The sequence below is a fragment of the Haplochromis burtoni genome, unplaced genomic scaffold, assembly GCF_018398535.1.
Source record: "Haplochromis burtoni strain Fernald_Lab_line unplaced genomic scaffold, NCSU_Asbu1 Contig_199, whole genome shotgun sequence".
Taxonomy (NCBI): domain Eukaryota; kingdom Metazoa; phylum Chordata; class Actinopteri; order Cichliformes; family Cichlidae; genus Haplochromis; species Haplochromis burtoni.
The window spans coordinates 1,113,127-1,125,325 of NW_024582560.1; the positions used below are offsets into that span (position 1 = coordinate 1,113,127).

The following is a 12,199-nucleotide window of genomic DNA, read 5'->3' on the forward strand; positions in this document are numbered from 1 at the left end:
GCACTGCCAACCTCTGTGCCAGCTGCTGTACCGTGAACCTACAATGCAGGACATCCAGAGGGCAGACGCTCGTACGGCTCAGTTCACAACGGCTGCTCGGGCCGCCATCTTATAAGCCTGACTCCCACAGTTGACATATTCTTGCAGCTGCATTACCTGTAACACATCTTTCAGTGCGTTGACCATATTTCAATCTCTTCTCCAAATGTCAACAGAAATCACGAAATAGCATGATTCATACAGGACAGTTTGCCCTTTAGCCCCTAAAAGTTAAACTTGACAGCACTGGATTGTGGGCCTTGCATTTGCTATACAACCCAAAGCCAAGTGGTTTACTCCAGTGCGATTAGGAGAGTGCTGCAGGACCTACTTAAGATCACTCAGGCCCTGTCTGTGTGCTAATGATAGTGCAGTGAGCAGTCTTATGGCGATGATATGAAATGGACTGTTTCCGCCTGCATCCTGGCTTCCACCCCCACCCGGCAGACTCAGAGGCCTGCTGTTCCATTACAGGATGATCAAGGGGCTCGCTTCTCCCCCGTCCCGCGGCGTAGTGTTGGCTAGATAGGCCCACTCTGCTCATCAGCGCTAACCGATAATTAGCACTCAGTTCCACCCCTTAATGATCATTGCCGCTAATGCTAATTACACCGCCGGCTCCACCTCAGCTGTCATTAGAGCTAAACTGATAATTATGCAACAGCGCTTGTCCCATGGCTGCCAGCTCCCGCCCGACCACCAACAGCCTACCCCTCACCTCACCAAACAAAAAAGCCCCTCATCTTTTTGATAATATCTCTTTTCAATGTGATTGGTGGTGATAGTAGTACGTCTTTCGCCTCTAATGAAAAAGAGCATTAAGCCTCCTGCCACGACCCGCGCAGCTCACCAGCTTTTTGACATGCTCATTTGTTGCTCGGAAATCATGCCCCCTAATGCTCCTCTTTTTATTTACTGATTACTGGCAGTAAATAACACTCCACACTTAATACCCCTCTTGACTTATTTAGGTGGAAATGGGGATCGCTAGAGCACAGGCTGCGTCAGCGAGCATTTAGATGGAAATGCTTCATGTAAAGCTGATGTGATTTGCCACTGAATTGAGTGCCCGAGTCGTATTAGTTTTGTATTTTACATTAATCTGAGGCATTACCGGCGCCGACACACATGGCGCCGAATATCGGCTAATATTCAAACAAACGCTCCTTCCTGGTGTCTAAGCACATATCTTCTAAGAGAGGAGGAAGCAGGTGGGTGTGAAGAGCTGAGTTACTCCTATATACTTACAACCCAAAGTATAGTTTTGCAACTGCTAATATCTCTTGCTTGCTAATTTGGTGTTTTTTCGTCGAACGGCAACTCGAGTCTTGCTGATATCACAAAACAGCACAAAGCTAAAATCATGCCACTGGTTTATATCTTTAATGAATGCTAGTTCTGTAGCTACATTATCCATAAAGTTATATGCAGAGATGAGAGCACTCTTTGAAGCACACTCTGTGTTGTGTTGCATTTGGCTCAACAATATGCAAAGATGTTTTAAGTAGCTTTGACCTACTTTGTCTCCCAGCACAGTTTACAGTACTGTGGTCTGTTTTTTTAAGGGAGGATTTTAAATCATACATCAGGTTTTCATTTCTGCATCTTAAAGTAGAAGAAGACAAATAGGACACGTGAAACAGAAGACCTTTTTTTGTTTAGTTTTAGCTAACACTTTCATATTTTTTGCCATCAAGGTGCTCCTTCATCACCACTCAGTCCATGAGATCAGCTACATTGCCAAGGACACCCGGGACCATCGCGCCTTTGGCTATGTCTGTGGGAAGGAGGGCCACCACAGGTTTGTGGCCATCAAGACCGCGCAGTCTGTGAGTACTTTTCCCCACGAATATTTTAATTCTCAGTCATATTCTTTACATTTGGCAGAAAAGAGAATAAGTTTGACTTTGACTCTGACATGTTAGTTGATTAACTTGCCTACAACTCTGTTTAAGTTCTCATATTATGAACAGTGTATTTCATATTTTAAGTAAAACTATTCTTCTAGTTATCAGAATCAGAATCAGAAAGGGTTTTATTGCCAAATGTTGAGCAGGTTTACAACATTAGGAAATTGCTGCGGTGCTTAGTGCAAACATACTGTCAGATAACGCTTAAATAAACATAAAAATTAGAAATTAAAAGTGCTAAGTAGATAGATATATACATGAGTGCAGGAGGTGATCAGTGCAAACATGGAATGATGCAGTGAACACAGCGTAGGGTCATGTGTTAGTGGTGGGAACAGTCATATGGTTATTGTTCATGAGTCCAACAGCAGAGGGGAAGAAACTGTTCTTATGGCGAGAGGTTCTGGTGCGAATGGACCGGAGCCTCCTGCCTGAGGGGAGCAGGTCAAACAGACTGTGTCCAGGGTGAGAAGGGTCAGCTGTGATCCGAGCTGCACGCCCCAGTGTCCTGGAGGTGTACAGGTCCTGCAGAGATGGGAGTCTGCAGCCAATCACCTTCTCAGCAGAGCGCACAACACGCTGCAGTCTCTGTTTGTCCCTGATAGTGGCTCCAGCGTACCACACGGTGATGGAGGAGGTGAGGATGGACTCGATGATTGCAGTGTAGAATTGCATCATCGTCCGTGTTGGCAGGTTGAATTTCTTCAGCTGCCTCAGGAAGTACATCCTCTGCTGGGCTTTCTTTATGACGGAGGTGATGGTGGGCTCCCACTTCAGGTCCTGGGTGATGGTGGTACCCAGGAAGCGGAATGAGTCCACAGAGGTGATGAGGGTGTCAGTCAGGATGATGGGGGGGAGTGGGGCTGTGTGCTTCCTGAAGTCCACAATAATCTCCACTGTCTTCTGGGCATTCAGCACCAGGTTGTTGCGGCTGCACCAGACGTTCAACCTCCCTCCTGTAGGCAGACTCACCCCGTCCGAGATGAGTCCAATAACGGTGGTGTCATCTGCAAACTTGATTAGCTTGACAGACTGGTGGGTGGAGGTGCAGCAGTTGGTGTACAGGGAGAAGAGCAGAGGAGAAAGAACACAGCCCTGAGAGGGAGCCGGTGCTGATGGTCCGGGAGTCCGAGACATTCTTTCCCAGCCTCACATGCTGCTTCCTGTCCGTCAGTGATCCACCGGCAGATGGGATCAGGCACATTCGTACTATGTTTATATATGTGTGTATGTGTATGTATGTATGTATGTATGTATGTATTATGTATGTATATGTATATATTTATATATATGTATGTATATGTATATATATATTAATATATATATATAAATAGATATAGATATAGAGAAATGCTCTGAGAGAGAGAGAGAGAGAAAGAGAGAGAGAGAGAGAGGTGATACTTTGATTATATACCATCTATTGCTAACCTTTTCTTAATTTAGTCCTTCACCATCATATTCCAATTCTCTCATCCAGGCGGAGCCTCTCATCATTGACCTGCGTGACCTCTTCACACTCATCTACGATATAAAACAGCGGGAGGAGATGGAGAAGAAGGCCCAGAAGGACAAACAGTGTGAGCAGGCAGTGTACCAGGTAGGATTTCCTGCGTGAAGTCTTTGCATTTTCTTTTTTTGTTGTTTTCCACTCAGTTTCATTTCTAATTCGGAGGTGAGATCACACGTTATAACTCCGCCTGCAATTCATTCACACAACAAATATCTTAACACGTTGGAGCTTCCTTTAAAGTGCGATGCTGTTTTGTGTGTTTGTCTGGACCATTGATTTCTGTTCTGAACATCTAACTACAATGGAAAAGCAACAGGTTTTGCTGGTTTGATTTTATCATTATTATTATTATTATTACTGTCACTTCTAGGAAATATGTGTTGTTTTGTCTGTGATGTGCCAAATTACTGTTTGATTAAAAAGCAACGTGCTGTCAGTCTATAATTGTGCCTGCTTGCAGGAAATGTCACGCTGCGATGAGTGTATTTTTTTGTTGTTGTTGCTGGTGGTGATGGGGGTTCTTTTTTTATCATCTTCTCTCAATTTATTCTCTAATGAGACTGAAAAACAAAATGTGTCATCTGCCTTCTGTTCCACACACACAGACTATCCTGGAAGATGAAGTGGATGATCCAGTTTACCAGGTAGGTCCGTAGGCACTCAGAGCGGGAGCTAAACTTTGACTTTGATGCTTTCTAGCTGTTTTCACTTTTTAAGCTTGGAATAAATATATAAACAAATAATCCTTAATTTATATCAGCCACTGACATGCTTGAATTAATGATTCATAAATATTGCACCATTCCAGTAATACACAGTAGACCATCTAGTGGACAGTTTTGTTCAACCATTCAACACCCATTTGCCAGTGCAGTGTTGTAAAACCATATTTTTTCAGTTGATCTGTGTCAATGTTCTGATTTCTTCCAAAGACATGCCCCCCTCCCCTTGACTGGTTGTTATTCCCGTCCCTTTTGCCCTGTGCATTTATTTGGCTCAACATTTTTTTCTCTGTGTTTGCTCACACTGAATACAGACAACACTAACTCTTACTCTGAATGCTATGTTCAGTGATACGTCCAACCACCTCCCAGTTCACCTCTGTTCTTTGCTCTTCAAGTATGTTTTCACGTATGATCATTCCATTTGCAGCTTTCAATTTATGTTGATGTTGGTTGACAAAACTCCAGCCTGCTCCCAGAAGGAACTGTTTGACATCTGGGGAAACATGCTTAATTGATTTCTTGCGAAGAGTTAGATAAGTGGACCAGTGCAACTCTCATGTCTGTATCACAGACAGTGTAAAAGCTAGACTTAGCAAACATGACTTCATTCATTGGTTCCTAAAGTCTTAGGATCAGTTTTACGAATGCGTTGTGCCAGCACAAATTGGGTTTAGGCGTAAAAACAAAAGGTACTGTTGGCATTTACAAAGACATCACAGTGACAAGATTGCGTGCAAGAGGTGGGAACTATACTTGTTGCACATGTAGTTCTCAAGATGCAAAATATAGGGACACAAATATTTAAATCAAGTGCACAAAATGATGTATTAATGTTTGTGACATGCAAATTATTGCTAAGTGCAAAAAAAGCACATCTTATTTTTGTGCTTGATATTGAAATCAACTAACTGGGTTTAGAGAGCAGCGCAACTTTTGCAAATCACCCGAACAACTAAGCACACCTATAAATGGTATTTCGGCATTGTGCTCATGAGCTACTTTAACCCATTTAGTTAATCTGGCCCTTAGTTTTGAAGCCTCGAGGTTGGTGTTCTCACCGTCACAATATTGGTTTAAAAAAAACCCACTAACCCACTAACAACCACTCATTGTGAACCTGCTCGCTCACTGGCTAAAAAAACTTGTAAGCCATTGGCCAATAAAAACAATACTGATAGTCCTCCATTCTGAAACATAGTATAACCAATATGACCTGAAATGAGCGACTCAGCCCATAATGTCATCAGGAAAGACTTTGCCGGCGCATAACAGCTAATGACTTAACTTGTTGGCCATTTTGGTCACACTGTAGGGTTATTGTTTACAAGAGGAAAACCTGGTAGCTGGGGTTTGATGTTCCTTTTGTTGAAGTTGCTTTTTCTCTCACGACCAATGGTTTCATGTCCTGTAGGTTCAATATCACTTTTGAGCATTTTGTGGGCTTGAAATCACACATGAAGCCAATATAGGCTCTGTAGTCTTTTTGCAACCACAGCCATCTGGTGGCCTTCTGATAGAATGTGGCTTTGAGCACTTCCACTGGCTTCTCAGATTCAGAGGATCTGAATCTGTGTTATCCTGCCTATGGTCTGAAAACAGTACCCAAACATGGAACTACATGCCAGTTAGCTTAGCATAAAGAACTAATAGCTAGCCTAACAACCTGGCTGGGTCTAAAGAAAAGAAATTAAGCTTACTAGCACCTCTTAAGCTCCCTTTTAAAAAGTAAATTTTGTGTTTTTAGTCCTTGGAAAAATCAAAGGGTAAAAATGACATTTTTGCTAATTTTTCCTCTTCGCTAACTGTGCTAACTTTCTTCAGGTGCTGTCAACCAAAAAAACATCCTAGATTTTTTTTAATTATAATTCAGTAATTGATATAATACATACTATATAACTTATATCATTAATTAATGTGCTTGTTGCCTGGCTAGCTCTTTTCTGGTCTATATGATAAGCTAATTAGCTGGCTTCAGCTAAGTATTTACAATTGCCAGTGTTATAAAGTTGCAGTTCTCTCATCTTACTCTACACGCAAGATGACTAAGCACATGTCCCAGGATGTGAAACACTTCTTAAACGTTAAAGGAATTAATGACAGATTTTAAGACTTCATTAAAGGATATTCAGACCAGTAGGTCTGTTTTCTCTGGAAGAGGTGGAGCATTTCTGAGGTTGAAGTAAGACCTCAAGCTAAAACCTCTACACTGCCTTGAACTATTGCCTGACCTGTTATACTTGTGCTCTTTCCTCACACCTCACTCTTTTTTTCTCCCTCCTTTCATCTTCCCCATTCCTTTTTCCCATGCCCTATTTTTATACACTTCATATTCCTATCTCATTTCATTTCCCACTTGACGCCATCCTCACTCCTGTGTGCTTTCATGTATTCTTGTCATGTTTCACTACCTCTGTCTTTCTGTTTTATATACCAATCTGTCTCTCTCTGCTCTCTCTCTTCCATCTCATTATTCTCTGCACCTATACGCCTTGCCCACTACTTCTGTTCTTTAGTACATAGTGTTTGAGGCTGGACACGAACCCCTCCGTGGCCCCCAGTCAGAGGAGAGCGTTTATCAGGTACAAAGACAAACATTGCCCCCCATTCTTCTTCCCTCTTCATACCCTGTGATAGATAATACAAACAGTACTAATATTATAACTTCGTAGCACATCTTAAAGAATTTAAAAAATGCCAAACTTTCATAAGTACATCAAGCTAATGTTCCTGACGAGGAAATTCTGTAGTAAAATTCCATGCAAACAAAAAAAAACGTTCATGCTGAATATCATTACACGATGAGCACCAGCAGATCATATTAAAGATGATTACCTTGCAAACAATGATATCTACTAAATGGTAAAGGCTAACGCTGAAAAGTGTCATAAAGATGATGAATAATGTTGAAAATCTCGAGGGCTGTAACTTTAAAGATGCTGGCATTGAAAAGGCATCAACTTTACGTTAAAAGAAATGATGTCAGAGTCAAGGTCAGTTGTATAGTCTGAATAGTTCACCCACAGCCTGTATAACATTCTGCTTTTATATATCCAATACGATGACCTTTTGGTTTTAGACCATTTGAAACTCCAACTAGGACTCCAGGGAGCTGGCGTATGGTTTAATCCAATTCCCCAGCCCCCCTTCTCTTTCGCCCTCTCTTCTCTTCCTCCTCCTCTTTTTGCCTCTCTGTATCTTGCCTTCTTCTGAAGATGAAAGATGCAGAGAGAGTGAGAGATTAATCACTTGCCATGCCATTTGATCTCAGAGTGAAACAAGATCAATAGACTCGGGGAAAAAACGTAACCAAAGTTAACCAGTCGAAGGAGCGTGGAGGAGTGGGGGGTGTGACAGATGAGTTTAAGAGCAACAGATAGTTTGGATAATTGTGAACGAAATAAACAGAACAGGCCAGAGCTCAGGAGGTTTTTTTCTTTATATATAGCCTGATAAACTAGTTGAGATGTGCTGTTGCTGATTAACAAATACTCACGAGCCCAGCACACACCTTTCTCAGGCACTGTTTGCAATCAATATTGATTTAAGTAGAATTGATTTGCTGCCGCAACTTTAAAATCTGCATAATCCTATTGCGGTAAACGATGAAAACGCATCTAAATAAATGGCCCAGATAGAAATTGATTCAGACATGTTTCAGCTCTTGTAAGTTCTTGTTCTTAAATACTCAGCCAAGAAAAAAAAAGGTGTTGAATGTGACTTACGTTTGACTCGACCTCCAATCCAATGCAGGTCCCAACCAGTCAGCAGAAGGAAGGGATCTATGATGTCCCAAAACGCCATTTCATGACTGTAGGTGTTTTGTTTTTTTCGAATTATTATTTACTTTTCCTATTTTTCTACTTGCAAACCTCTCTTTAAGATGCTCTTGTAGGAAGTGCCTTAAGCCACCATCCATTTCTAGTAATTTAATCTGCTGTTATCTAATGGTTTCAGTTATGAATTACAGCCGACAGGCTTTTAAAAACAAACTTCTCGAGACAAGGACGAGTCACACAGGGGTGTATGTGTGTGTCTGCGTCTGTTTTTTTTCTGTGACAACAAAGCTACTGATCATGATAAGCATGCTTAAAGAATCGAAACTAATTGATTTGTCAACCAAAAGCATGCATGTCAGCAATTTCACACAACGTTAGAGGACGGGTCTCTTAGCCAAAATCTGAATCTTTGCACAATCTGATTCATGTCAAGACAAAGAATCTGTTTGCTGGTCCCAACTGACTGGTGCAGGGGGCTGATTAGATAAACAAAGGAGTGGCTGCTTCATCTTCCTCAGAGGTCGTGGACGAGAGGTTTGTAGGTGGGGGTGGGTGTCGGGTTGAGCTGCATGAGGTGTAGTCGCAGTTACATACTATCCAAGGCCGCCAAACACTCATAAAAGCTTTACTTTAACAAATAGCATCTGACCAGAGAACAGCATAAAAAGAAATGCACTTTTGACCCCCATCCCCCTGCCATGTCATCTAACTGAAAATATATTTCATCTCATCTTGCTAGGCTTTATGAGTTCTTCACCGCCATGCAGTGATTACGCTGTTACATCTCTCAAGTCGCTTGTAAAGGATAAAAAACATTTATTCAAACCAATTTTGTCAAGCATTAACCCAGTAAGAACCTCCATGTAACCTCTGAAAACAGCTGCGTCAAAGTGCTCTTCTTCTCCTCCTTCTCCTCGCTGTTTCTGTGCTTGTTGCTCAGCCTATCAGACAGATAAACTGTCCCAGCCCCTGTTGCTATCTCACCTGAACAGCCCATGCCAGTATATTAAGTAGCAGCGCTTCCATATCTCTAAGTGTTACTGCTTGTCTGTTCATTCAGTTGGAGCTTTCTGAGAGCCTCGAGCTCCCCTGATGTGTGTCGGTGCTGGCGGGCAGAGATCTCTGTGTACAGTGTTTACCTCGCTCCAAATTCTGACTCATTCTGTCCCCTCGATGGTTTCGAAATGCAGTTACAATCGGTTATGTCCCAGCTTATCGGAGGAGGACATAAAGGCCCTGTCCGCAGCAACGTGGATTGCTGTGATTCCTCCCCCTTTTCCTTTCTTTAGTTTGACCACGTTGTGTTTGTGTGTTTGTCTGTTTCTTTTACAGCATGTAAATCCTGTGTGTTTTTGTGAATCATTGTCTGCTTGTGCATGGCCCCCCTCCCCTCAGAGACATTTCACGCAACCTAGCCATCTCATAGTCTCTCCCATAGCTAGGTCTCCTCTCCTTTAAGTAGTGTGAGTGGAGGACAGAGGGGACTAGAGCAGGGGTCACATCTGCCTATAGGGTGAGGTGGCCTCATTGCCTCGGTCGGGTGGTTCCAGGAGCTTCTTCCTTCATTCATTTGATGATATAAACACAGTCCCCCCGTGTATGTGCTCACAGAGGGAAATCAGCATGATAAAGCAGCCCGAGCTCTCATGGGAGGGGTGGGAGTGGGGGGCTCTTGATTGGCGCACATAAGAATATCTAATCAGAGTCTGCTTTACAGGGCTGAATAGCCTTTTACCCACTCAATTATAGCGAGCTACGAAAGATTCATTTTAGATCCATTTTCTGATAATGAATCGAGGGGACAGTTGTTTCTTGCCATCCGCGGCACAAACTGCCTTTGTGAGTAACATTCACTTCCCTGCACCTACCCACCCATGCAACCACCGTACCCTATCCGGAGATGAATTTAAGGCTTCATGGTTGTGCAAGTCTCATTTGCGTGATGTATCACTGGCCTTTGTCTTTCTCTCTCCCTCATTCCTCGGTTCGACTGACAGAATATCAACCACTTTGATCTTTTCGGCGACATGTCAACTCCTCCTTCGGTGAGTACTATAACACAAACCCTCTTTTTTTTTTTTTAGCTCCAACATGTAATGTCATTTAATTTCATTAGGTTATTTACTGAGATCTAAATGACCTGAATATGTGGCAGACACTGCAGCCAAAGATATTGTGACTTTTAGGTGACTTTGATAGCACGGTGACATCTGTGCGTGTGTGTGTGTGTGTGTATGCATTTCCTCCCAGATGCCCCCATCACCTGCCAACACACTGGACCCTAGCAGGAGCAGCCGCCAGCAGCAACACACTCCTGCTGAGCTGTACGCCCCCTTCAGCCCCACCTCTGTGCCATCAGGTATCCATACCCAGGCCGGTGGCGACGTGGCTCTTTGATGTTCATGAAAAATCTTGCCAAGATTTAGCAGTGAGCGAATTTAAGGACCGCACACAGAGATGCAGTTTAATTAGGCTGTAAACCTGTGGCGAGATACAGCAAAGTGGTGTTACTTGAAGGACCACTACAGTGATTTTGCATACTTTACTGAAACAACTGGCATTGTATAAAACTGAAGAAAAAAAAAGATATATCATTTAAACAGCAGCTCGCTGAAGAGCAACATCCTTTTAGATGCAAGAAACAACAACCTTCACAATCATTCTTTTCACAGTGTGTCTGTCTAAGATAACAGTGCTTATAATATGAAGTCAGCAGGCCTCATGCAGGAACATTGTTGTAGTTCTTATTTATACTACATGTGCAGCACTGGTTTCCAACTGGATTGTACATCGATTGTACCTCTGTATGTTCCCTAATATACATTTATAGCCAGCCATCTGTCCGATTTTGACTTGGTTTCATTCACAGTAAGATTTAAAGAGTAAGAAGGACAAATGAAATTTAAGTCATTCTGATGACTTGGAGCACTACAGCAGCAAACCATTTTCAAACAAGTTTGTGACTGTACTATCACAAATAATAGCATAAATGTGACAAAAATATGATTTGGAAAGATTATAGTGTCAAAATGAGGTCGACAAGAAAAGTCCCTGTGAATCTAAGGCTGTAAAAAGAATGATCTCCTCAAGTGCATCTCTTTTGCTCTTATGTTCAGAGTTAAATAGCTCATTTTTAAAGATTGGAAGTATTTATAGATTAGTATCTGTCATTTTAATAATGTGCACTGAATTGGTAACCACGGAGACCTTTAATCGTTTCCTTTTCTTTTCTCTGTCACTCTTGTTCCTGTTTCAGGTTATATGACCATGGGCCCTGTGCAGGCAGCACAGTGGGCTCAGCAGCCATTTCCTGCCCAGGCTCAGACTCTGGCCTTCCCTGTGCAGGCACCTCTGCAGGTGGCTCAGGTCCTCCCCAGTGGTCAGCCGGTCATCTGGAGCCAGGCCAACATTTTCCCTGCTACACAGCAGCAGTGGGCAGCTATGGCAGCCTACATGCCGGCCCAGACAGTGGGCGTGGGGGGCCACGCCATCCCGGCCGCCATGCTCCAGGGCTTAGTACCCATAACCACAATGTGCCCCCAGGCCTGCGACCTATCAGCCCCGTCCTCAGCCATCACCAGCCCCCAGCATACGGCCGACCCCACCCTGCTCCAAAAGCAGCTCAGCCTGGGTAAAGAAGGCCTCGACTCAGATGCAGGTGAGGGTCCTTCTACATCGGGAGCAGCTGTATCAGTAGAACCTGGTGCTGTATCAGCAGGGGTGAGCAGGTGCGGCACCCCAGGCCTCATGAGTGTACCGGACACACTGGTCTGCAGTCAGCTCCTGCCACCTCCAGCTGCTACGACCCAGGAAGAAGAAGGGAGCTGTAGCGACCTTGATCTCTCTAGGATGACTCTGAGCCCAGGTACATCGACTTCACCGTCTACTGAGTCTCGTAAGTGTTTTATATTATTTACCTTCTACATAATTACTCAAACCGGCATCTGTGCCACTTTATATGACTAGCTCAATGCATTTTTTTCATCTTCTCGATCCCCTTTTGAAAAAGGTCAACACTTTGGACAACAGTGGGCTTACAAATGTTTGATTTAGTTCTGTGCAGATATTCCTCCATAGAGAATAGAAGTATTTTCTAAATTACTTATATTATTGTAACAATTATATGTACTACCTTAAAATAAGTTACATGCATATATGTTATATGCATATAGTTTTAATACATGTAATTTTTAAAAAAAACTGGCTGCAACGACTTGGCTAACATTAGCTAAGAACTTG

At 42.9% G+C, this 12,199-nt stretch overlaps 1 protein-coding gene across 1 annotated transcript in view; it reads left to right on the plus strand.

Annotated features, from left to right (window-relative positions):
* The window catches only part of LOC102313495 (complement component 8, beta polypeptide), a 62,273-nt gene that overhangs the window by 38,091 nt on the left and 11,983 nt on the right, over positions 1-12,199 (plus strand). Inside the window, exons 5-12 of the mRNA XM_005935626.2 lie at positions 1,737-1,868; positions 3,427-3,546; positions 4,065-4,103; positions 6,698-6,763; positions 7,935-7,994; positions 9,958-10,005; positions 10,211-10,319; positions 11,217-11,855. Of these exons, the coding sequence (XP_005935688.2) occupies positions 1,737-1,868; positions 3,427-3,546; positions 4,065-4,103; positions 6,698-6,763; positions 7,935-7,994; positions 9,958-10,005; positions 10,211-10,319; positions 11,217-11,855 (1,213 nt within the window). The remainder of the gene's footprint in view (positions 1-1,736; positions 1,869-3,426; positions 3,547-4,064; positions 4,104-6,697; positions 6,764-7,934; positions 7,995-9,957; positions 10,006-10,210; positions 10,320-11,216; positions 11,856-12,199) is intronic.